Here is a 24,553-nt window from a genome sequence, read left to right as displayed (position 1 = left end):
ATTTACTTATTAGGTATATACAGTGCTTTATTTTAGTATAAAAAGTTCCAGAACTTTACAATCTCTAGACTGTAAGCTCATTGTGGGAAGGGAATGTCTGTTATATTGTTATACTCTCCCAAGTGTATAGTACAGTGCTCTGCACACAGTAAGTCCTTCATAAATACAAGTGACTGACTGACAGAACTCAAGCCAGGGCACAACCTCCATTTGTGGGTAAAAATGAAGTGAAGAATGAAGAAATGTTCAGATTCCAGAGGCTTGGATAGCCCACGTCAGAGGACGGTGAGAGCTAGGGGTAAGGGTGGGGTGAGGATACGGCATGAGTTAGGCCTGAATAAGGAAACACAACAAAATTAAGTGCCAGAACCTCTTTCCAGGGCAAACCTGAGAAAATTAGAACCTGGGCCTTTTTATAAAAGTTCCCTTTTCTGTGTTAAAAAACAGAGGTTTGAAATGCTACCAGTTGAATGCAAACATTTCACTTGACAAGAGGGTATAAGAGGACACAGATATAGCAGCTGTCTGAGGCTAGAGAAGGAGCTTAGGAAAATCTCTAAGAGTGGTCAGAGACTGCACCCTACCAGTAGCCAGAAACCTCACAATTGAGGCTGCTGCAACACAGCTTTACAGGGCCCATGGTGTAAGCCTCATTTCCTAACCCACCTATCCAGCCCTGCTATTTATTTTTTTCTGCCACCCAGCACTTACGTGCCTATCCATAAATTATTTATTTATATATATGTCTGTCTCCCGCTCTAGACTGTAAGCTTCTTGTAAGCAGGGAATGTGTCTACCAACTCTGCTGTATTATACTCTCCTAAGTGCTTAGTAGAGTGCTCTGCACATAGAAAGCATTCAATAAATACCACTGATTAACTGATTGTTGGAGAGTGCTAATAGTGGTGTTCTCCCACCCCAGGGGTCCCTTTCCAAAGCATGGCCCTCTCCATTCTCCTGGGACAATCAATCAACCAATCATTCAATAGCAATAATTGACTGTTTACTGTGTGAACAGCATTGTACTAAGCATTTGGGGGATATAATATAATGTAGTCAATAGATATGATCCTTGCCCACGATGAGCTTACAGTCTAGAGGGGGAGAAAGACACTGATATAAACAAATAATTTACAGATATATACCTAAGTGCTTTGGGGCTGAGAGTCGGATGAATACCAAGTTCCCAAAAGATACCGATCCGTGTGCGTACAGAACACAGCAGCATGGCTCAGTGGAAAGAGCACAGGCTTGGGAGCCAGAGGTCATGGGTTCGAATCCCAGCTCTGGCACCTGTCAGCTGTGTGACTGTGGGCACATCACTTTACTTCTCTGTGCCTCAGTTCCCATATCTGTAAAATGGGGATGAAGACTGTGAGCCGCATGTGGAACAACCTGATTACCCTGTATCTACCCCAGCGCTTAGAACAGTGCTCTGCACGTAGTAAGCGCTTAACAAATACCTACATTAATTAACACAGAAGAGAGAAGGAGTCAGGGAAAATGGGCTTAGTAGGGGAAGGCCTCTTGGAGGAGATGTAATCTTTGGTGAAAGTCATTTCTTTGGAAATGAACCATAGCTAGGAGAGAGAGGAAGAGAGATAAGACAATTAACCCATGTCGACATGTTGAGAAAATAAACAAGTTTGAGAAGCAGCATGGCCTAGTGGATAGAGCATGGGCCTGGGAGTTGAAAGGACCTGGGTTTAAATAGCAGCTCCGCCACTTGCCTGCAATGTGACTTGGACAAGTCATTTAAGTTCTCTGAGCTTCAGTTACCTCACCTGTACAGTGAGGATCAAGACTGTGAGTCCCAGGAGGTACATATAATTTGTGTGACCTGACTAGCTTGTATCTCCCCAGCACTTAATATAGTGCTTGGCACACAGTAAGCACTTAATAAATGCCATAAAAAACTAACTGGCATGTAGATTTTTCTCACATAATAATAATAATGATGGTATTTGTTAAGCACTTACTATGTGCCAAGCACTGTTCTAAGTGCTGGGGGAGATACAAGGTAATCAGGTTGTCCCACGTGAGCTCACAGTCTTAAGCCCCATTTTACGGATGAGGTAACTGAGGCACTGAGAAGCTAAGTGACTTGCCCAAAGTCACACAGCTGACAGTGGCAGAGCGGGATTCAAGCCCATGACCTCTTTCCACTGAGCAGTGCTGCTCCTTTGGCTCCAACCTAGAAAATATTTCATCAAAACATTTGCTTCAAATTGAATTTCTTGGTTGTACTCAGGGAGGTTTCCAATTAAAAAAATCTAGTGACCAATGAGTTATAGAAAGGTTGAAATAATATATTAGGATAAAAGACCTGGACCAGTCCCCAGATCTCCTCCATCTAGGGTGCTACAGATACTCAAATATCAACTTTATAAGCTCCTCGTCAGCAGGGATTGTGTCTGCCAACTTTAGTGTACTCTCCCAAGCACTTAACACATAGTAAGCACTCAAATTCCCAACCCCATTCTGAAAAACTCATTCCTTTGGAAAGGGAAAATAGCTTCTTAACCAGTGTATCCTTGTAAGGAGATGGAGATTATTGGGAATGGGGAAGCCCTAGGAGAATATCTTTAATAAAATGCTTTTTGTATTTCTAGATTTGGTTCTGTGGGTCACAGACTAATAAGCAAAAGAAGGGGTTACAGGGTTTTCACAAATAAATACAAGTGGGTAATCCCTTGATTAAAGGTCATCTCTTAGGAGGAAGGAACCATCTAATTCACAGACAGCTAACAGCCCTGCTTAAAAGCAGGCTAAAACTGTAATTCTCGCCAAGAGTTGACCATAAGGAAGGGAATTTTTCTGAAAAAACAAACAAAAAAACAACTCTGAAAGAGCAAACCTAAATTGATCAATCAATGGTATTTACTGAGTGCTTACTATGTGCAGAGCACTGTACTAAGAGCTTGAGAGAGTATAATATAACAGAATTAGCAGACACGTTTCCGGCCCATATCTCCACTAATGAAAAAGGTGCAAAAGAACTGACTGTGTTGGATTTAAATGTCAGCAGAAAACACACATCTTGGCTAGGGGGAGTTAAATGGAAAAAGTCGATTTTGAAAGTCTTCACAGTCATCAGTGACCAGACTCTTGACTTCCCATTCTCAGTGTCAGGTTCAAATGCAAAAAATCAACATCTGTCACTTTTTTTGTTGTTTTGTAGAACAAACCGCAAATTTCCCAGTCCACTCTCTTTTTTAAAGATACGTTATTTGTGGGGAGAATCCCTGAGAAGGCTCAAAGTTACCAAATGACATTCAGTGGACAAGTGTTTATATGGCTTCTAAAGTTCCTAATTCTCAGCCAAGATACAGTTACGGACTGAGAGCACAGACTTGAGAAGTGGCCTGCCAATTTCACTGGAAGAATTCTTCTAGTAGCAACTACAGTTGGTCACTAACATTTCTTTGGAAAGTCTAATCATGGTTCTACAGTACTAATTTCATTTTTTAGCTAAATTGCTACACTATTTTCATTCGTTTTACATGCTCAGAGTTAATCTGAGCTGGAATTGGAAGACGTTAAAACCCCATTAGTCAAGGTTATAATTTGGTATTTTAAATTGAGCCCAAACTTTCAGTTTTCCATGTTTGATTAAGTCTAACAAAATCTGCCTTATTTCAGTGAAAAAGAACAGCTTTCATTTCCATTAAGAAATGCGGGTCTGCTGAAAAGTTTCAACAAAAATGGAAGCATTTCAAAGCAATAGTTTGATCTTATTTGCAGGCCATTAATGTATGTATTAAATCATCCTCAAATTATACACTTTAAAAATATGCAAAAACAAAAATTCCTTGCAAAGTGCAATATGTATTTTAAGGAATACAAATGTTTGAAAACTTCCAGTGAATACAAAAGGTGACCTAAGTCAAATTTATCTAATTTAAAAGATAATCAACTGCAGGGTACTTTTCATGTTGTGCTTTAGTTAATTTAAGAGAACTGACAGCAACAATGATAACGACTCTGATAGCCAAGATCTCTGACAGAGTCTTCTGCCTCGTGTTTGTCATTTCTATTGAGGATATCCTGTTTATCGTTTTAGTCATTCATGGCATTTGGGATAATTCAGGGATGATTATGCTTGTGGGTGTATTTATTCCTGCATTTGTGCCAAAATGCTTAAACTGCGACAGGCCAAAATCTAAACTAAGGAAGGGAAGGAGAGAAGCATAAAAGGTCTCGAACAATGAATAGAGTGATTTTAGTTTATGCCAAGTCAAGTGAACATCCCTCCAACAGAAACATGTGCTACTCTGAATTTTGCCAAGCTAGTAGATTATGGAATTTATTAAGTGCTGACAAGATACTAACACTGTGCTAACTGCTGGGGGTAAGTAATCTGATCAGGCACAACTTCTGTCTGAAATGTAGCTCACAATCCAAGAGTCAGGGAGAGGAGGTATTTTATCCCCATTTTACAGGTGAGAAAACTGAGAGCAACAGAGAGTAAGTGCCTTGCCCTAGGTAACATAGCAGGCCAGGGTCAGAGCCAAGTCTAGAACCTGGGTCTTCTGGGTCTTTTGACCCACATTTCTTTTCCATTCAGCCACACTGATGGCCAAGTGTTTGAGTCAGAAAGTACTCATTTCTTGAAAATCTAAAGCACACATGAGATCTGAGCTATGGCTCTAAAGCAGCTTTAGATAAGCACTTGGGTACTCAGGTGCTATGCTGCACTTAAGTACATCTTTATATTATATTGCTTCCCCCAGCTATAATTTATTTTAGCGTCTGCCTATTCTGATGGATTGTAAGCCCCTTGAGGGCAAGGATCATGTCTACTAACTCTAGGGTATTCTCCTAAGCACATAGTACAGTGCTCACTTGCTTTCCACTACTTGTAACTGATTTCAATGCCTGCCTACTTAGGTAGATTGTCTATTGTTTACTTTGCTAGAATGTACGCCTTTGCAGGGTAAAGATCAGGTCGACTAACTCTAGTGTATTCTCCAAAGTGCTTAATACAGTGTAAGCCCTTTGAGAGCAAGGACCATGTCTACCAACTTTATTGCACTCTCCTAAATGTACAGTGCTCTATTGCTTTTCCTTACCTGAGTTGATTGCATTGTCTGCTTACTCTGCTAGAATGTAAGACCCTTGAGGCCAAGGATCATTTCTAGTAATTCTACGGTACTCTCCTAAGCGTGAGGTACAGTGCTCTGCCCAGAGCAAATGTTCAAGAAATACTTTTGACCAACTGATTGCTAAGTGCTGTGGTAGATACAGTGTGATCAGATCAGATACGGTATCGGTCCCACGTAGAGCTCACAGTCTAAGGTGAAGGCAGCTGAGAGGTCAAGGAGGATTAAGATGGAGTACAGGCCATCGGATTGGGCTAAGAAGAAGATCGTTTGTGACCTTCGAGAGGACGGTTTCTCTGGAGTGAGGGGGATGGAAGTCAGCTTGGAGGGGGTCAAGGAGATAACTCGAAGAGAACTTGAGACAGCGGGTTTAAACAACTCGCTCAAGGAGTTTGGAGAGGAATGGTAAGAGGGAGATGGGGCGATAGCTGGAGGGAGTCATGGGGTAAAGGAAAGATATTTTTAGAACAGGGAGACATGAGCACATTTGAAAGCAGAGGGGAAGAAGCCTCTGGAGAATGAACAGTGAACTGCTGAAGATGGCAGTAAGGAAAGGAACAAGAGAGAGGGTAAGATTTTGATACAGTGGAAGGCATGGGGTTGGCTAAGCAGGTGAAGAGGGTGGATTTTTGAGAGGAGGCAGGAGCTCTCCTCTTGAGATACTGCTGGAAAAGATGGGAGAGTTGAGGAAGGGGCAGGAAGAGAGAGAGACTGGAGAAGAGCAGGAGAGATTTAGGGAAATCGAGCCTGATAGTTTCAATTTTCTCAATAAAGTAGGTAGCCAAGTCATTAGGGGCGATGGTGGGTTTTCATGAGAAGCAGAACGATCTAGTGGGAAGAGCATGGACCTGGAAGTCAGAAGATGTGGTTCTAATCCTGACTCTGCAAATTGCTTGCCATGTAACCTAGGGCAAACCACGTCACTTCTCTGTGCCTCAGTTTCCTCAACTCTAAAATGGGGATTAATTTCTCCCTCTTAGACTGTGAGCCCTATGCCAGACAGAGACTGTGTCTAACCTAATTAACTTGAATCTACCCCAGCAATTAGAAGAGTGACACGTAGTAAGCACTTAACAAATACCATCAAAAAAAACTATAGGATCATAACTGATGAACTTTGCTAGTGAAAAGCAAAGCCACTAACACCCTTTGGGGGGATTTATGCAAAATTATTTATTGCAATTCCTTATTTTTTAATCATCCATTAGAAGATCCATTTTAATTGGACTCCACCTTAAGGGAAGATTGCTCATTCCTTTGAGGCTTAAAGGAGGTAGTGTACATTGAAACAAAGCTTTTCTCCCCCTTTCTTGCATCTACCATTTGCCTGACAAACCTGTGAGCTCAGCAATTTCCTATTATTTAAAGTGGATGGAGGAAAGGGGCCAAAGAAGTTTTTTTTAATGCTTTAGGTCTTAAAGTAGTAGCTAGGCAACCCATCAAGTAGCCCTGACAACAGAAATAAAAAGAACTTAAGCGCTTGTTACATCCAGGCACTATCCCAATATACAGAAACTGTAAGTGGCTGTTGTTAATTGTCCCAATCGGGAAAAACAAGCTCTGCTTCTTTATCACTTATTACTGAACGGTAGAGCAGCACGTATGTGACTGAGATAAAAGAATTGAAGAAATATACTTTTGGCCCATTTGGGAGGCTTTTCTTCAGCATATTACTTTGGGGCTCATTACATTAAGGTCCAGATTTGAATCTCAGATGTGTGGTTTTTATTAGTTCCTCTATTTTTGGCGAAACAAAAAAAGGCAGCTATGGTAGCATACTGTCTTTCCACTAGGTGGAAAGTGCAGATGTTTTTCGTGCAATGGGAGCTGATAATCTGGTCCTCTGCGTGACCCACAATATGCACCTTTACAGAGCAGAAGTTGTCAGTATCTATTCAGGACTGAAGACCGGTCATTGGAAAACTTCTAATGCAAATTGGGCACCCCTTCCTGCAAGATACTTGGGTTTCAATTTGTACATAATATATTCCTAATTATGCCTAGGAAATTCATCCCAGCACTCTGCATGTGAGCTGTATTGTAATCAGAGACAAGTTTAGTTCTAGAGCAGGCCTCCAAAAACAATGTGGTCTGTTGTTCTCCAGGCACAGGTCGATTTAGAAAAGCACTGCAACTGAACGTGTCAATAGACTGCAAAGAAAAGTGACAGTCTTGATGCTTCATTTCTATGTGCACCTCTTAAGAACAACAAAATCTTCAGAGTCTGGGGACTGTCTGAGGATCTCATTCAAAACACACCCTGCCTCACAATTTGTTCACAATGCTCCTTTCACTTATTGTTGAACAGCAGTATTGATCTCATGTCTAAACCTATGCTGGCATACAACAGTGAATATCTGAAACAACTATATCAATATCATGGAAATGTTGCAAACTGCAACGCCAAGGGTTTCAAGTCCAGCATGTTTTCGTTTCTAATAAAAGGGGGCAGTATTACATCAGTTGAAATTCTAATATTCAGATTTGAGAGAGAATATTGGTGAGGAACATCGATACTTCTTTGCAGAAAAGGCAACCACTCTGGAAAAAAGTGTAGTGCTTAGGGTGCTATTTCTCTCTGTGAAAGAAACATCACTTTGATACTGTGAATCGATGTAGTTTTCTCAGGTCGCCTGGAAAGTTGGAAACTTTTAAAAATCCCAGATGGAAATTCTATCACTGTTCATCTGAATCACAGTACGTGGTAGATCATTGGGGATATCCAACCCTGAATGGAATTTATATTGAAATAGACATAAATTATTACTGTCAAAGGCCAGTGTACTCCTACTGGTCCACATGCAAACTCCACAGCCCTATATATGTAGTTAGGCAAAAAGGTTTTGTCTCCCCAAAAGCCAAATCCCACTGGAATTCTATCACTGTTCATCTGAATCACAGTACGTGGTAGATCATTGGGGATATCCAACCCTTAATGGAATTTATATTGAAATAGACATAAATTATTACTGTCAAAGGCCAGTGTACTCCTACTGGTCCACATGCAAACTCCACAGCCCTATACATGTAGTTAGGCAAAAAGGTTTTGTCTCCCCAAAAGCCAAATCCCACTGGAAGGAAGTTTGGCTGCGCTGGGTGACAGAAATACAGGATCTAAGGGCTGGATAGGATCCGGAGAAGTCAATCTATAGCCTTAAGGTAAAATTAAGGGCCCCCATAAAAGCCTATTGTTTGGAAGACAGTCCAGAAAAGTTTTCACAACTTCCTTCCTAAGTGTTTAACAATCGTTCCTGTCTGTCAGGAAATTCTTCCTCAGAGTTAACCTCATACTGCGGTGGAGAATAATTTCCACTAGTATCCTCCAAGGCGATAGGGAAAGCAGACCAATAAGCCCTTCCTAAAATCCCTCCATATCCTTGAGAACCATTACTAAATCACCCTCAGTCTTCTCTTCTCTGCACCGAAGAATTCTAATTCTTTTTCCATAGGTCTCATTTTTCCAATCCTGAATTTCCTTGATGGTGATCGAAACCATCTTGAGGTTACATTCTACATTTATGTTTTGGTCTTCTCCAGTAGGGAAAACCTGGCAACAGGAGAGTTGGGCCACCAGTCTCCTTGGAAGTGATCACTGGAGGTTAAAGAAGGATAGAATCTGGTTCACGCCTTCCGTCCTGCTTCAATCAACCAATCTATTATACTTATTGAGTGCTTACTGTGTGCAGAACATTGTACTGAGTGCTTGGGAAAGTAATAATAATTATGGTACTTGTTGAGCGCTTCCTATGTGCCAGGCACTGTACTAAGCCCTGGGGTAGATATAAGCAAATAGGGTTGGACACAGTCCCTGTCCCATGTGGGGCTCACATTCTCAATCCCCATTTCCAGATGAGGTAACTGAGGCCCAGAGAAGTGAAATGACTTGCCCAAAGTCACACAGCAGACTAGTAGCAGAGCCAGGATTAGAACCCATGACCTTCTGACTCCCGGGCCCATGCTCTATCCACTAAGCCATCAACATAACAGAGTACAACATAACAGCTTTGGTAGGCACTTTGCCTGTCTACAATGAGATTAAATAAATTACAGATACATACATTAGTGGGGAGGGAACGAGGGAGGGGTGAATAAAGGGTGCAAATCTAAGTGCAAGGGCAATGCAGAAGGGAGTGGAGAAAACTAGTCAGGGAAAGCCTTTTGAAGGAAATGTCCTTTTAAGCTTTGAAGGTGGGGAAAGTGATCATCTGTAGGATAGGAAGAGGGAGGGAGGGTGTTCCGGGGCAGAGGCAAGATGTAGACAAGAGGTCGGGGGCAAGGTAGTGAGATGGAAAAGATTGAGGTACAGTGAGCAAGTTGGCATTTGAAGAGCCAAGTGGGAGGGCTGTGTTGTAGTAGGGAGGTAAGGCAGGAGAAGACAAGGCAGTTGAGTAGTTTAAAGCCAAAGGTAAGGAGTTTCTGTTTGAGTAGAGGTGGTTGGGCAGTCTACTGCCCTCCTCATCTTCAAAGCCCTTCTGAGATCACATCTCCTCCAGGAGGCCTTCCCCAGTTCATTTCTAATCTCCCCAGTTTATAACCACACAACTTCTACTTCATCACTTCCGGGACTCCTAACCACTTAAGTACTCTCAACTTCCCACACAACTTATGTACATCTTACATACCACATGACTTAAGCACTAAGTCATGTTCATATCTTTCTTTTCATTCTTCCTCCTAGCTGTCATTCATTTTAAATTCTATCTGCTACACAGTGAGAATCTTGAGGGTAGGGATCATGACTGCTAATATTACTATACTCACTGAGCACTTAATACAGTGCTCTCTACACAGCAGACAGTCAATTACAACTAATGAGTCCCCTGAAAACAGAAGAACCCAGTGCTGAAGAGGGGAATGACATCTAGATCTCTTGACATTCAGCCATCTTGGCCCAGAGGGTAAGTCAGAAGGGGCTGATTTAAAATGCAGTTGGGTAGAATTATAACTAAAAGGCTGTAGAACTGAAATATTCCAACAACACAAGTTGGCAAGGATTAGTTCACAATATGATCAAATCATACCGAATATTTACCCCTTTAAATTATACTCTCCCAAGAGCTTAGAAAGGTGCTCTGCTTGTAGCAAGCGCTCAATAAATATCATTACTGAAGAAGCATGGCCTAGTGGATAGAGCATGGGCCAGGGAGTCAGAAGGACTGGGTTCTAATCCCACTTCATCCCATGTCTGCTGTGGGAACTTGAGTATGTCACTTCTCTGTGTCTCAGCTACCTCATCTGTAAAAAATGGGGATAAGAGTGTGAGTCCCAAGTGGGACAGAGACTGCGTCCAACCTAACTTGTATTGACCCCAGTGCTTAGAACAATGTTTGGCACATAGTAAGTGCTTAACAAGTATAATTATTATTAAATTATATTATTTTTGTCTTGTCTTATGCCATCGAGTCGTCTCCGACCCATAGTGACGTCATGGACACATCTCTCCCAGAACGCCCCACCTCCATCTGCAATCGTTCTGGTAGTGTATCCAGAGAGTTTTCTCGGTAAAAATACGGAAGTGGTTTATCATTGCCTCCTTCCATGCAGTAAACTTGAGTCTTCGTCCTTGATTCTCTCCCATGCTGCTGCTGCCCAGCACAGGTGAGTTTTGACTTGTAGCAGATTGGCTTCCACTCGCTAGCCACTGCCCAAGCAAGGAATGGAATGGATATGCTACTGCCTGGCTCTCCCTCCTGAAGTCGAGACCAGCAGAGTATTGGGAACTCTCCAGGTGTGACCCCGAGAGGCTTATTATAGTACATATTACATTATATATTATAATTATAATTATCAATATTATTAGTGTAATCTTAGGCAAGTCAACTTCTCTGTGCCTCAGATATCTCATCTGTAAAATGGGGATTAACACTGTGAGCCCTAGGTGGGACAAGGATTGTGGCCAACCCACTTTGCTATACCTATCCCAGCACTGAGAACAGTGTCTAGCACATACTAAGTGCTCAACAAATACCACAATCACTATTATTACCAATAGACCAGAGATAGTCCTTTCTCACTGGGAAAGTCAAGAGCTGGGCTGCCATTTTTTCCCCAACTGTTTCAGAAGGGACTGAAGAAGAGCAGAATTTCTTCCACCCATGGCACCAGCCACACTGCAGTGATGGAGTGAAACAACTCTCAAGGAACAGTTCCACTCTGCTGTGCCTACTAGTCGCACATTTAACAGCCCCTGACTTCCCGGTCACGCAGAAAACTGGAACCCGCTTCCCAAGGGGCCGATACGGCCTATCGGGCCCAAAATCTTTTTCTTATGGATTTAGCCAATAAACTGTAACATCTCCGAGGGTAAATATGTATCTCAAAATATATGTATGCATAAGAGGGTATATAGCTTATAGTTCATAATATAACCATATGCGTCCAAAATGTATTTAACATTGTTGAGGTCTATATTTGAATCAGCGTGTTATTATTTTGAATAATGATTATACATCTTTCAGCAGGGATTAAAAAAATATATTGGAAAGTTGTTAATTATAACACATATGAAGGAGAGTTCTAAGATTTCAAGAGAGCACAAATATGTAGGCTATATATTGCAGAATGCAAGGTGCAATATCCTAATTTGGATATGTCTTTGTCTTGATTGTATCCTTCAGTGATGAAATTTAGACTAGACAAACTGAGATTGGCACAATTGGTTCAAGAAATGCACCCTATCATCTGTGCTTTTATTGTGTCTGCCCCTTTCCGCATTTCCCAGAAGAAAGGAATTTTATGCCATTCAGTCACTGAAAAGTTTGCCTTACTGCAGGTCTCTCCCATATTCTGTGTTTTGGGTTTTCTCTTCTGTTGAAAGGCTGGCAAGGCCTTTTGCCAAATTTGGAATTCCACCCAATCCCCAGTACCCTGCTGAATGTCAAAAACAACATTAGCAACGGGAGGACGAAAAAATCTACTGAGGTATTCCAAATGGCTTCTGGAATGACAATCCTAAATGTCTTTTCCTAGAACTTAAACTGTTTTCTAAACACCTTCTATTTCAAATGTTTCAAATACAGATCTTACCAACAAAAGTCATGGAGGCATTTTCCAATAATCTGCTTAGCAAGTACCTTAGCACATAGTAAGGGCCTTAAAATTACCATTAAAAAAATAAATGATCCATCATATCATCTGGGCACAGAGGTTCTTATTTTAGATACAGCGGGTCTAAAGTCTTAGCCTCATCGTAATGGGATCATAATCTACCAACTCTGTTTGCAATTTTTTCCCAAGCTCTAGAGTTCTGCACACAGTCAGCTCCCAAATAAATATCATTGATTGATGGATTCATGGATCTACCAGTGTGAATTTAATGAGTACTGAAGTGGATAGAGAGAGAGAGAATGAGGAAGAGAAGTGGGGAAAAAGATTGGGTAGCATAGAATTCATAGAGTGCAATCACCTCCACTGTATTACAAACCAATTCATACACTTAAATGCTATGAATACGTAAGGATTCTGGGTTATGGCACCTAATAATATAATAATATAATGTTGGTATTTGTTAAGCGCTTACTATGTGCAGAGCACTGTTCTAAGCGCTGGGGTAAACACAGGGGAATCAGGTTGTCCCACGTGGGCTCACAGTCTTAATCCCCATTTTACAGATGAGGGAACTGAGGCCACAGAGAAGTTAAGTGACTTGCCCACAGTCACACAGCTGACAAGTGGCAGAGCTGGGATTCGAACTCATGAGCCCTGACTCCAAAGCCCGTGCTCTTTCCACTGCACCACGCTGCTTCTCTAAGGCACCTACCTTCAATAACATGTTCTTCATCTGGTTAGGGAGGTGACGTGCTTCTTCCATTCTTCGTTGGGTTCTCCTCCTGCCCTCTACTACATTATCTTCTAACCCGGTTTCCTCGATTGGGCCTGAATCCTAGTGTGTCGTGCCCACGGGTCACTGTGTCTCTGGGAATGTGGTGGGCCCCCTGTATATACATCTGTGATTGAGCTTTCCTGTGGAAATAACCCTGAGTGTTCTACTGATGTATATGTCTGATGCCCGTGTTCTGTAAGTATTTGGGAAGCAACATGGCCTATTGGAAGCCGAAGGAGCCTGCCGACACGGAGCACCTGGTTCTTATCCAAGCTCTATGATGTGCTTGCTGTGTGACTTTGGGAAAGTCCCTTTACTTTTTACCCCAGTGCCTCGGACAGTGCTTGGCACAGGGTAAGCCATTAACAAATATCACTGCCAGTTCACAGCCAGTCTGCCAGGTCACAGAAATAATAATGATAATAATGATAATAATAATAATAACCGTGGTATTTGCTACGCGTTTATTATGTGCCAGGCACTGTACTATCCTCATTTACAGATGAGGTAACTGAGGGCCAGGGAAGTGGAGTGACGTCCAAAGTCACAGAGCAGAACTCATGACCTTCTGACTCCCAGGTACGTGCTCTATCCACTACAACCTGGATCAGAGACCTTGATTCCCACTCCTAGATCCTATGGGGATAGCACATTATGCCAGAAGAGATGGAGGAGGAGAAGAGGTATATCTTTGAGCTCAAACCTTTCAAAGGCTCACCAACATCCACCTGAATGGTTATCACTAGGAAAAAGAAGCAATGATTCAAAACTGGGAGGAGGCTAGAGTGTGTCATCTTAAACTTGGAGTCATCCTAACTCGCAGATGAAATAACTGAGGCACAGAGAACTTAAGTGACTTGCCCAATGTCACATCCAGAGAAGTGGAGGAGCTGGGATTAGAAGCCACATCCTTCTGACTCCCAGGCCTGCACTCGATCCACTAGGCCACTCTGCTCTTCAGGCCCTCTGAGGCCTCCAGTCTTGGACGAGACTCTGGCGAGTTCGAAAATGGTCTCGGAAGCAAACAGCGGGTCCGGCCATAAAAGAAAGACTTACCTTTTCATTCCTGCAGTTGTTCAGACCCAAGTTATTCATGGAGGTTAGCTTTCCGTCAACACTGAGAGGTGGCCGGTGGCGGCTGCTGCTGCTTGCTGCTCTCGCTGGATCTGTTCTCTTCATCTTACGAGCCTCCTGAATGGCTTTCATCACTGTGTCCTGGTCCCCAAACAGGGCAGGGGAGTTGAGGCTGGACAGGATATCTGAAAACACAGTAATGCCTAATTAGAATGTGCAAGCAGCCTGATTCTGCCCATACCCGTGCTTTCAACCTTTGCTCCATGAATGGTTGATCTAGGCTAGAAGCAGGGAGACCAATGGAAAAGGCATGGGCAGGAGAGTCAGACGACTGCTCCTCCATTACTCTGCTGGGTGACCCTGAGCAAGACACTTCACTTCTCTGTGCTTTGGTTACCTCATCTGTAAAATGGGGATTAAATTGTCCCACCCGGCCAATTTAAACTGTGAGCCCAAAGGGGTACAAGGACACCATCTAACCTGATGGTGTTCATTCATTCATTCAATAGTATTTATTGAGTTCTTACTATGTGCAGAGCACTGTAGTAAGCGCTTGCTGTACTTACACCAGTGCTAAGTAAAGTTCCTAGCTCATAGCAAGCACTTAACAAGTACCAAACTAACTCTACAGTCTGGAAAGGAGTAAGGGGAATTGGAGCAAAGGAAATTGGCTCGTTTACATCAGGGCTCTGAGAGGGGTGTTCTATAAAATCTGAGGGAACATGAAAACCCAGACTAGGGACCAAACTCCAGAAGTGCGGCCGAAAGAACTCAACTATCTAGAACTCATCTCCAGACGGGGGAAGCCGAGCTATCCTGAACCCTGCCCCTTCTTGACTTGATTAATAGGTTGCCTCTGTGGTACTTAAAAACTCCTCTGGAGAAAAAATAAATCTCTTGAGAAAGAGTATGCCCGGAATGATATAACCCAGGCCTGAGAGTCAGAGGACTTGGTTCTAATATCTTGCTCTGTTACTTGCCTTCTCTATGATTCTGGGCAAGTCACTTCACTGCTCTAGACTATAAGGCCACTTTGGGCAGGGAATGTGTCTGTTTACTGTGTACTCTCCCAAGCGCTTAATACAGAGCTCTTACACAATAAGCACTTAGTAAATATGATTGACTGACTACTCTATGCTTTGGTTTCCTCATCCTTAAAATGGGACTAAAATAACTGCTCTCCTTAAACTAGGAGCCCAATGAGGGAAAAGGACTGTGTCCAACTTAATTACTTTGTACTGTGTATCTATCCCAGCGTTTAATGCAGTATTTGGCACACAGTAAGTGCTTAGCAATACCTTATTTTTTTATTTTCAGTTAATAATTATCATTATCATTATTATCATAAACCTAGACTCTAATTGTTTCCCTTACATACAGACCCAATGATGATTACTCTTACTCTCGTGTATTGGCACTTGGGCACAACTCTGAGTTTTCTTTACGACAGCCAGAATATGGGCCTGTATCAGTCACTGTGGCTTTGTCTGTGTTGGTGTGAGTCTGTGTGCATGTTGTGTGTGTTTGCCACAGCAGGAAAGTGTGCACTCTATACACTGCATTGCCCTCCTCATCCAGGATGACCTCAAAGTGCTGAGGTGACTAATGAGGCATTCTACTCATTTGTGCTGCCTTATTTATTTACCACAAGAATGACAATCCACCCCCAACCTCTAGACTTCCTGCTTTGAAAGACTCAATCTGCTGGCTATGTAACTGTGTGCATGGGTAGAACTTTAACTCAGGCATAATGCTGCAAAAAAGGCAAGACTAAATATTACTCTCTTCAGACTCTGGTGTAACAGAAAGAATAGGATCTCTAAACTTTCAACAGACTAATTTTCCTCTGTAAAATGCATTTTATTGTAGGTAAGAGTAGTACTTTGGATAAGTCCTTCCAATTTTAGACAAAAAGGTAGCAATTATTCAGTGATTGGTAGGTACAGGCTGCTGTGGTAAAGTTTGAACTTGATCCACCTGTTTGTTGCTCTGAGGGTGTGTAGTGTATGGATATACATTATATGTGCGTGTGTTTGGGGGGGTGGAGGGAGGCAGTGAGTCTTGTATATTTAAAACAGTCAGACAAGCCTGATGAAGGAGAAAGTATGCATGCTGGGTAGGCTCATAAATATTGATGTGTTTTATTATTTTTTTGGGGTGTGTGTATGTGTGTTTGAGCAAGCCATACCCATATGGATATATCTGGGTAGGTATGGATTTGCCCTATCAAGATCTCTAGAGGCTAATTATATGTGAGTGTGTCTGGGGAGAAGGGAGGGAAGAGGGCTCCAATTAATTGCTATTTGGTCATGGCTGAAGGAGTGTCTTCCCCTCTCATTCTTTTGCCAAAACAGTTCTCATACACACTTACTCCTATACCTGCCTAGGTCTAACTACTAATTCACTTTCCAGTCTTGCCCAATGACTTGACCCTGAAATGACTACATCAGAATCAAATCATTGCACCACATGCTATGTTTCTTCCTTAACTTCTGAAGCCAAGAAAAGCTCAGTGAGGTATTCAGTTTTCTGGTTCTGAAAACATCTTCCCTCCTGCCCCTCCCAATCCTGCCCCCAAGGTATCTGATAAATGCTTACTATGTGGTAGGCACTGTACTAAGTGCTGGGGTAGATACAAGCTAATCAAATTGGACAGAGTCCTTGTACTACAAGGGGCTCATAGTCTTAATCCCCATTTTACAGATGAGGTAACTGAGGCACAAAAAACTTAAGTAACTTGCCTAAGGTAAGTAGCAGACAAGTAGCTGAGCCGGGATTCAAACTCAGGTCCTTCTGACTCAATTATCATCATTATTATGAAGTACTTCCGGAACATCCGTTCAGTTTTTGTTTTCATTTCTCTCTCTCTCTCTGTCTCTCCCGACTAGTCCCAACTACTCTCAAGACTCAAGTCACTTAACCAGGATCCTTCACTTCAGCAGACAAGGAACACTGGGCCTTCCCTTCACTGAGCAATCATCCTGAACCGAGGTAGGGTGCCGTAGGCCACTTCAGTCAGAGACACATCCCGGGCCTGCAGACTGGATGCTGTTGCTCCTTCCCAACCCTCTGATTACCTCCTTTCTGGTTTACCTAAAGAGGATCCTCTTCCCAGAGTTCCCCCCAATAGGGCTGGGGATACTGCTTTTGTTGGACAAAGTCACCGGGCTGGTTTTACTGGCTGGAAGAGGGTCTGTGGTTTCGGTGACGTCGGAGATTTTCACCGGCTCTGCCGTCTTGGGTCGAGCTGAGAGATTCAGGGCTGTGCTGCTTCATCCTACAAGGGTTGAACATAAATAATTAATTAAAAAAAGACAAAGGAAACACATTATCACTTAGCAAGCCACAGATATTTTACACCTCTGAGACAATGCCACCTTCTCCTGAAATAATGACAAAAGAAGCTAATTATCTACCTCCTTGAAGATTCAATGAAAGGAAACCTCATTAATTTCTCTGTGTTATGCTTCTATTTACATTAAACTGGGTAGTTGGTTCATTCTTTTTTGCCAAATTAAAATTTGAATTAGCTCACATTTACCGCTTAATTTCCTAATGTGTTTCAGAGATCTAAATTAACCTAGGGCACTGGCAAAGAATTATTTAAGATTTCAAGCAGCTCAGTAAGGCTTTTGTGCTTGTTCTTGCTGAAAAGTTCCCGGCATTAGAAATAAGCTTTTGTAGTTAATTTTTTAATACATATTTAAAATTAAACAATTGCGAGGACTTTAAAAATGGAAACATGGAAAAACCCTATTCTGATCTTCTGGACTCTTGCCCAGAGAGCCTCAGCTCTGCCGCCTGTCTTCCATGTGGCTTTGGGTTCTGGGTGTGTGCACTCTTCATGGTATATATTCTGGTCTCTCCCAGAACATAAAATTAATTTTTGCAAGATGCAGGGATGCATTGTAATTACATTTTACATGCCATCCTGTGTGCAATTTATTGTACAGACTTAAAATGATGCATCTGTCTGTTGTGCTGCCTATTTTTACGGGATGTTTATTTTAAGCAACCCTGAGTCCCACTGGAAGGAACAAGCAGTTCGACGTCCGACTTCCAGTTCTACTTTAGCCAGGGACCGGTTTTGGAGCTGGCTATGAAGGGGCTTTCCCTGGCCAATCTGTGTCTCTCTTTCCTCTTTTATAAAGTGTTCCGGATATTTTCAATTACGGGCCAACCGGTATAATCTCATTAACAAATGAGATGTGATTATATGCTAAGTCAGATGAATTACTTCTAGTGTTTTCAAAATAAAATCCATCAAAAATCAATCAATAGTATTGAATGAGCACCTATTTTGTTTAGACTACTATGCTAAATGCTTGGGGAGGAGTGGGTACAATAGACTTAGTGGACATGATCCCTACCGGTAAGGATCTTTCAATCTAGAGGCAATAAAATGGCCTGTTTCATAGTAACAATTTACTGGTTGAATCTAGGTTGGGGTTGCAACACCACCATTAAGGGAATTGTCTGTGTTGAAGGTGCTTTACTAGCACTGATTGGCTAATGCTGCATGACCTTGGGCAAGTCATTTAACCTCTCTGTGCCTGTGTTTCCTCATCCTCCTCCATTTAGGAAGAATTAAATACCCATTCTCCCACTCCATTACTTAGGTTGTGACCTGATTATCTTCTGTTTACCCAGGAACATAGCAAATGCTTGGCACGTTATAGTGTTTAACTTCAAAGTGACAGCATGACTCTTCCCATGCTAAAAATGAGGAAATGGGCAAAATCTGAGGAAGAGAGAGACCTAGAGCCTTGTCCAAAATAATAGGTGTAACCTTATTCATGCAACTCTGATCATATTTCTCAGAAGACCCCCAAGACTCCTCTAGACTGTAAACTCATTGTGGGCAGGGACCATGTGACTACCAAGTCTGCTAGTATTATACTCTCCCCAACACTTAATACAGTGTTCTGCACACAGTAAGCACTCCATAAATTGGATTGATTGATTGACTGATTCCCTCAGGTGGAGTCCACATTTCTTCCAAGAATTAAAAAGAGGGAGTCTGGTTTCCCTACTCAATCATTCAGAGTTCACCAGAACTTGAGGTATAGTGGTTGACAGTGGTTGTAACTGGTATTCATGAAAGTGGAACCCATCAGCTCAGAAACACATGCTAAGGATCCATAAATGTACTGAATCATGTCCTCTTTCCCTTCCTTCTTCCCTGGGAGGACAGATTTGGGAACTGTATCTATGCTCATATTTAATTTCTTAAATGCAACAAATTGCTATTTATTTGGAATACTATCACACATTTTCAGTTAGAATCAGTCTGCGCATACACCTACATGAAGTTATTTGTCACACTACATCATATGTAATTTTGTTCTGAAGTTTTAGTAGGTTTATTATGATGAAGGAAGAGATACTGGGCATTTGCAGGGGGATCTTCATGTTTTCTTTTGTTACTTCAATAAATTGCTAGAGATGCCATGGCTGTATAAAATTAGTATTCACAGAGCTTTAGAACACACAGGCATATTTACTGCAACAACATATGTAAATACCACAATATGTTAGGATACTGAGTAATGTATGAACATTTTCAAGCAAGCGGTGGCTCCAGTGGAAAGAGCACAGACTTGGGAGTCAGAGGTCATGGGTCCGGCCAATCCCGGGATCGCTGTTTGTCAGCTGTGTGACTCATGGGCAAGTCACTTAACTTCTCTGTGTCTCAGTCACCTCATCTGTAAAATGGGATTAAGACTCGTGAGCCTCACGTGGGACAACCTGATTACCCTATATCTACCCCAGTGCTTAGAACAGTGCTCTGCACATAGTAAGCGCTTAACAAATACCAACATTATTATTATTATTATGTTCTCTGTGTGTGAAAGAGTCTCCAACAGAGCATGCTGTGATATTATTTTCAGGGCTTCTTCTGTGACTGAAGCTTTTTTTTTCTCCCCCTCAAAGGATCGCTTATTTTCATCTATTTTTATGCAGGCAAAGCTATATTACAATATAATAAGTATAAAGAAAAAGGTTTCCTTTTTAGTAACACAAAGTAAGTCAAGTTTAAATTATGTAGGAAACCCCCAAGAATTACATGTGTCAACTGAGTAATTGAATTGCAGCTGGCCAGCAAAGCTAGAATAGTATATTGGCAGATATGTGCTTACAATTTAACCAGGGAAAATTTTACTCATCCAGTAAAGGTTTGGTTTGGTGGAGATCCATTTGGCTTCATTCACTCTTGTAACATATTACTTCTGCACGTTAAAGAATCCAATACTCAATACGCTAAGTCGCCGATGTTTAGTACCACTTATTACTATGGTAACTCTGATTAAACAAAATGCCTTCACTCTGGGGATAGCTTAAATGACTGCTTCACATACGCAAGCTCTGGAATGCAGTGGATGGGGCAGCCTGCTCCCATAAATTGACGCTGTTCATTTTCATATTTAGAAACTCTCTTAATCGCTAATTTTCATGCTCTTAACAATAGGCGATGGAAAGTCAACCTTCTCCTCAAAGGATTCCACTAACCCCTGGGCTACTGAAATAAATCCTTTTAAAATATTCTGACACGATGTGATTTTTTTTTGTGTGTGTGTGTGGTGGCCGGGGCGGGGGGGGGGGGGGGGCCTTTGGGTATGTTCAGGTCAGATTTCCACAAAATTTCACACGTAACATTTGTAGTTTACTCAGCATTTGAAAATGAATTCATTTAAGTGAATGTGTGATCCATTTATCGGTCCACTTAAAACTGAGTCACATAGGCAGGCGAGCACAGTGTTCCATATCTACAAGTCTATCTGAATAATCAATCAATGGTATTTATTGTTTTCTATGTGATTCAGCAACTCTGTACTACATGCTTGGAAGAGCACAGTACAAGAGTTAATCGACACCCCCTCTGACTGTAAACTCCTTGTGGGCAGGGAACATGTCTACCAACTCTATACTGCACTTTCCCCAAGTGCTTTGTACAGTCCTCTGCCACACAGTTAAGTGCCTCAATAAATATGATTGGCTAACTACACTGATTAGATATGTTCCCCTCCACAAGGAGCTTATAGTCTAGAGAAAGCCATGCTTATTAAAAGGTATCCCCTTTTTCAATGTGAGAATTTTTATATGTCTTCCCTTCTAGACTATAAGGAAATTCTGGGCAGGGTATGTGTCTCTCAACTCTCTTCTGCTCCTCTGCCACTAAACTCCTCACTGTGCCTCATTCTCGCCTGTCCTGGCCGTTGACCCCTGGCCCATGTCCCTTCCTCTGGCCTGAAAGCCCTAACATCTGCCAAACTAGCTCACTTCCCCCCTTCAAAGCCCTACTGAAAGCTCACCTCCTCCAGGAGGCCTTCCCATACTGAGCCCTCCTTTTCCTTCTGCTCCTCCTCCCCTCCTCATCGCCCCTACTCCCTCCCTCTGCTCTACCCCTTCCCCGCCCTACAGCACTTATGCTATATTTGTATATATTATTTATTTCTCTATTTTATTAATGAGGTGCATATACCTATAATTCTATTCATTTATTTGATGCTATGATGCCTGTTGATTTGTTTTGCTTTGTTGGCCTGTCTCCCCGCTTCTAGACTGTGAGCCCGTTGTTGGGTAGGGATTGTCTCCATCTGTTGCCGAATTGTACATTGCAACTGCTTAGTACAGTGCTCTGCACATAAAATGCTCAATAAATACGATTGAATGAATGAAGGTACTCTCCAAGTGCTTAGCACAGTGCTGGGCACATGGTAAGCGATAGATACAAACTGATGATTTTATTTTTCAAATAATTTTTTTCCTCACTCCATTTGACCTCCAGTACCTAGCAGAGCCAACAACGACTTTATAGTAATTCCACTGTGCTGTACTTTCTCACAGTACCTTAGTACAGTGTTCACACAGTAAGAGCTCAATGAATACCATCGATTGATTGATACAGACAACCATGACCGCCCAAGGGTACCAGCTTCACCTCAGATTTGGAGAACTCCATAGTGTCAATTTCCCATTCCTACCAAGAGCAAGGCGACAACCTAGTTTTACGTGATTAAAACTAAACTGCACAAAACAACCAACAATGGTGCAGATGAGATGGGGAAGAGCCCAGTCATCAGCAGCTCTGTGAACTCAACAGAGCTGAGTTCTGCCCCATTGCCCCTACTCCCTTCCTCTGCTCTACTCCCTTCCCTTCCCCACAGCACTTCTACATATTTGTACATATTTATTGCTCTATTTTATTAATGATGTGCATTTATCTACGGTTCTATCTATTTTGATGGTAGTGATTCTTGTCTACTTGTTTTGTTTTCTTGACTGTCTCCCACTTCTAGACTGTGAGCCCGTTGTTGGGTAGGGATTGTCTCTGTTGCCGAACTGTACTTTCCAAGTGCTTAGTAGCAGAAGCGGCGTGGCTCAGTGGAAAAGAGCCTGGGCTTCGGAGTCAGAGGTCATGAGTTCAACTCCCGGCTCTGCCACTTGTCAGCTGTGTGACTGTAGGCAAATCACTTAACTTCTCTGTGCCTCAGTTACCTCATCTGTAAAATGGGGATTAACTGTGAGCCTCACATGGGACAACCTCATTACCCTGTATCTACCCCAGCGCTTAGAACGGTGCTCGGCACCTAGTAAGCGCTTAACAAATACCAACATTATTATTATTAGTACAGTGTTCTGCACATAGTAAGTGCTTAACAAATACCAACATTATTAGTAGTAGTACAGTGCTCTGCACATAGTAAGTGCTCAATAAATACGATTGAATGAATGAATGAACAGGAAGTAGACACAATTTGCTCCCCAGGGGGTGTATTTGTTCAATGATTTGCGCATTCATTCAAAAGTTTTTTTTGCACGCCTCTGATGGCCGAGTACTGTACTAATGTATTTTCAATGCATTTCGAGAAGAGGCTTTACCAAAGTGGAGCAGAAAGTCCAAGAATTAATACGGCTTGCTGGAAAGAGCATGGCCCTAAGAGTTAAAGAACCTGGGTTCGAATCCCAGCTCTGCCAAATACATCCTGAGTGACCTGGGGCAAGTCAATTGACTTGTCTGTTCTCCTATTCTCCCTCTTACTTAGACTGTGAGCCCCATGAGGGACAGGGACTATGTCCAACCTAATTAGCTTGTATCTACCCCAGCGCTTAGAACAGTGTTTGACACATAGTAAGCACTTAACAAATACCATAAAAAAGTTACTTAAATTTTGTTTTCTGTAAATGAAGTGGGGATTCCAGTCACTCTTGCCCCACTAGGAGATGCAACAAGGTGTAATGCCCCATCAAGCCAACCACGGAATTAAAGGCTCAGCTTTCGAATTAGCTCTGGACAGAAAAAAAAAAGCCATTTACTCTAATGCGCATTTTCAAACAAAACCTCAGGTCCCAAAAAACTCTCAGGAATGAGTCTGCCAAGAGGGGCACAACAATTTAGGAACTGATCTCACAATGAGGCGGGGGTGTTTTTGAGAGGCCAACACCTGTTTCTGCATGCACCATCATGAAAATTTACCACAATGGATGACGCGTTCAACGATCCTTTCTATTCCTGGGTTTCCTGCTGTTCATTTGGAATGGCGATCGACCGAACCTCTATTTCTCACGGTACCATCTTCCCAACTCACTTTCACCTCCCCTCCAAAGAGGTACCTTAACTTGAGTTACAGGGCTGGTTCCTCTCTTTTCATTTTTCATCCCAGTAGGTGAAAGGGCTCCTGCTGTGTTCGGGGGCTGTGGAGTTGATGGCATCTTGGCTCCAGGTGACACCTGCATACTGGCTAACTGAGCTGCGTAGAGCTGCTGCAAAAGAGAGAAGACAAACACTTTTTTTGTTGTCGTTGCTGATGAAATGAGGAGCTAGAGTGGGAATTCAACTGGGAGGACTCTATTTCTCTAACATTCTCGATACTTGGCTTTTGGATCTTTTGTTGCTGATTTTAAACTAAGTGAAAAGAGACACTGAATTCCACTGAAAATAGAATTCACACAAAAAGCACACAAAAAATCACTTTCAAAATCACCAACTCGGACGCCTACCAGGACCTGTTTGGGAATTCCAGAGAGACTGACTCTTAAGGAATGTTCCTGACCTTTCCTCTTTATTCCGTCAAGATCAGGTCCTGTAAGAGATCTGCCTCCTAAGTTGGAAAGGGGCATGGGCCTTGGGAGTCAGGGCACCTGGGTTCTAATCCTGGCTCTGTCACGTGCCTGCTGTGTGACCTTGGGCAAATCACTTAACTGCTCTGTGCCTCAGTTTCCTCATCTGTAAAATAAGGTTGAAATACTTGTTCTCCCTCCTATTAAAACTGTGAGCCATATGCGGGGCAAGGACTAACCCAGCGCTTAGTACAGTGTTTGGTTTGTAGTACGCACTTAATATTATTATTATTATTCCTATTATCATTATTGGCCCCTGGCAAAGCAATTAGTTCTAATTAACCCAAAACAACTCCATCATTCGAATGGTCTGACAGAGTTGTAACTTCTCAAAATTCTGCCCAACTCTCAATTAGGGAGAAGCTTGCGCTACCCAGATTGGACCAACTTTACAGCTATCTCTGCATCTCAATGCGCTGGTGTTTTTAAATCT

The 24,553-nt window shown here is 42.2% G+C and overlaps 1 protein-coding gene and 1 non-coding gene across 2 annotated transcripts in view; both read right to left on the bottom strand.

The window, feature by feature from the left end:
- The window catches only part of SOX6 (SRY-box transcription factor 6), a 386,921-nt gene that overhangs the window by 59,091 nt on the left and 303,277 nt on the right, over positions 1 to 24,553 (bottom strand). The window contains 5 exon segments of the mRNA XM_039911374.1: positions 13,981 to 14,183; positions 17,092 to 17,125; positions 17,127 to 17,257; positions 17,260 to 17,275; positions 23,614 to 23,763. Of these exon segments, the coding sequence (XP_039767308.1) occupies positions 13,981 to 14,183; positions 17,092 to 17,125; positions 17,127 to 17,257; positions 17,260 to 17,275; positions 23,614 to 23,763 (534 nt within the window).
- Positions 10,711 to 10,848, bottom strand: LOC114810460. Its single transcript, XR_003758159.1, has one exon. It is a non-coding gene; the product is annotated as a small nucleolar RNA SNORA7 (small nucleolar RNA).

This window comes from Ornithorhynchus anatinus, chromosome 3, assembly GCF_004115215.2.
Source record: "Ornithorhynchus anatinus isolate Pmale09 chromosome 3, mOrnAna1.pri.v4, whole genome shotgun sequence".
In the NCBI taxonomy this organism is placed as follows: domain Eukaryota; kingdom Metazoa; phylum Chordata; class Mammalia; order Monotremata; family Ornithorhynchidae; genus Ornithorhynchus; species Ornithorhynchus anatinus.
The sequence above is the reverse complement of the archived record's forward strand: the minus strand, read 5'-3'. Positions and strand labels throughout refer to the sequence as shown.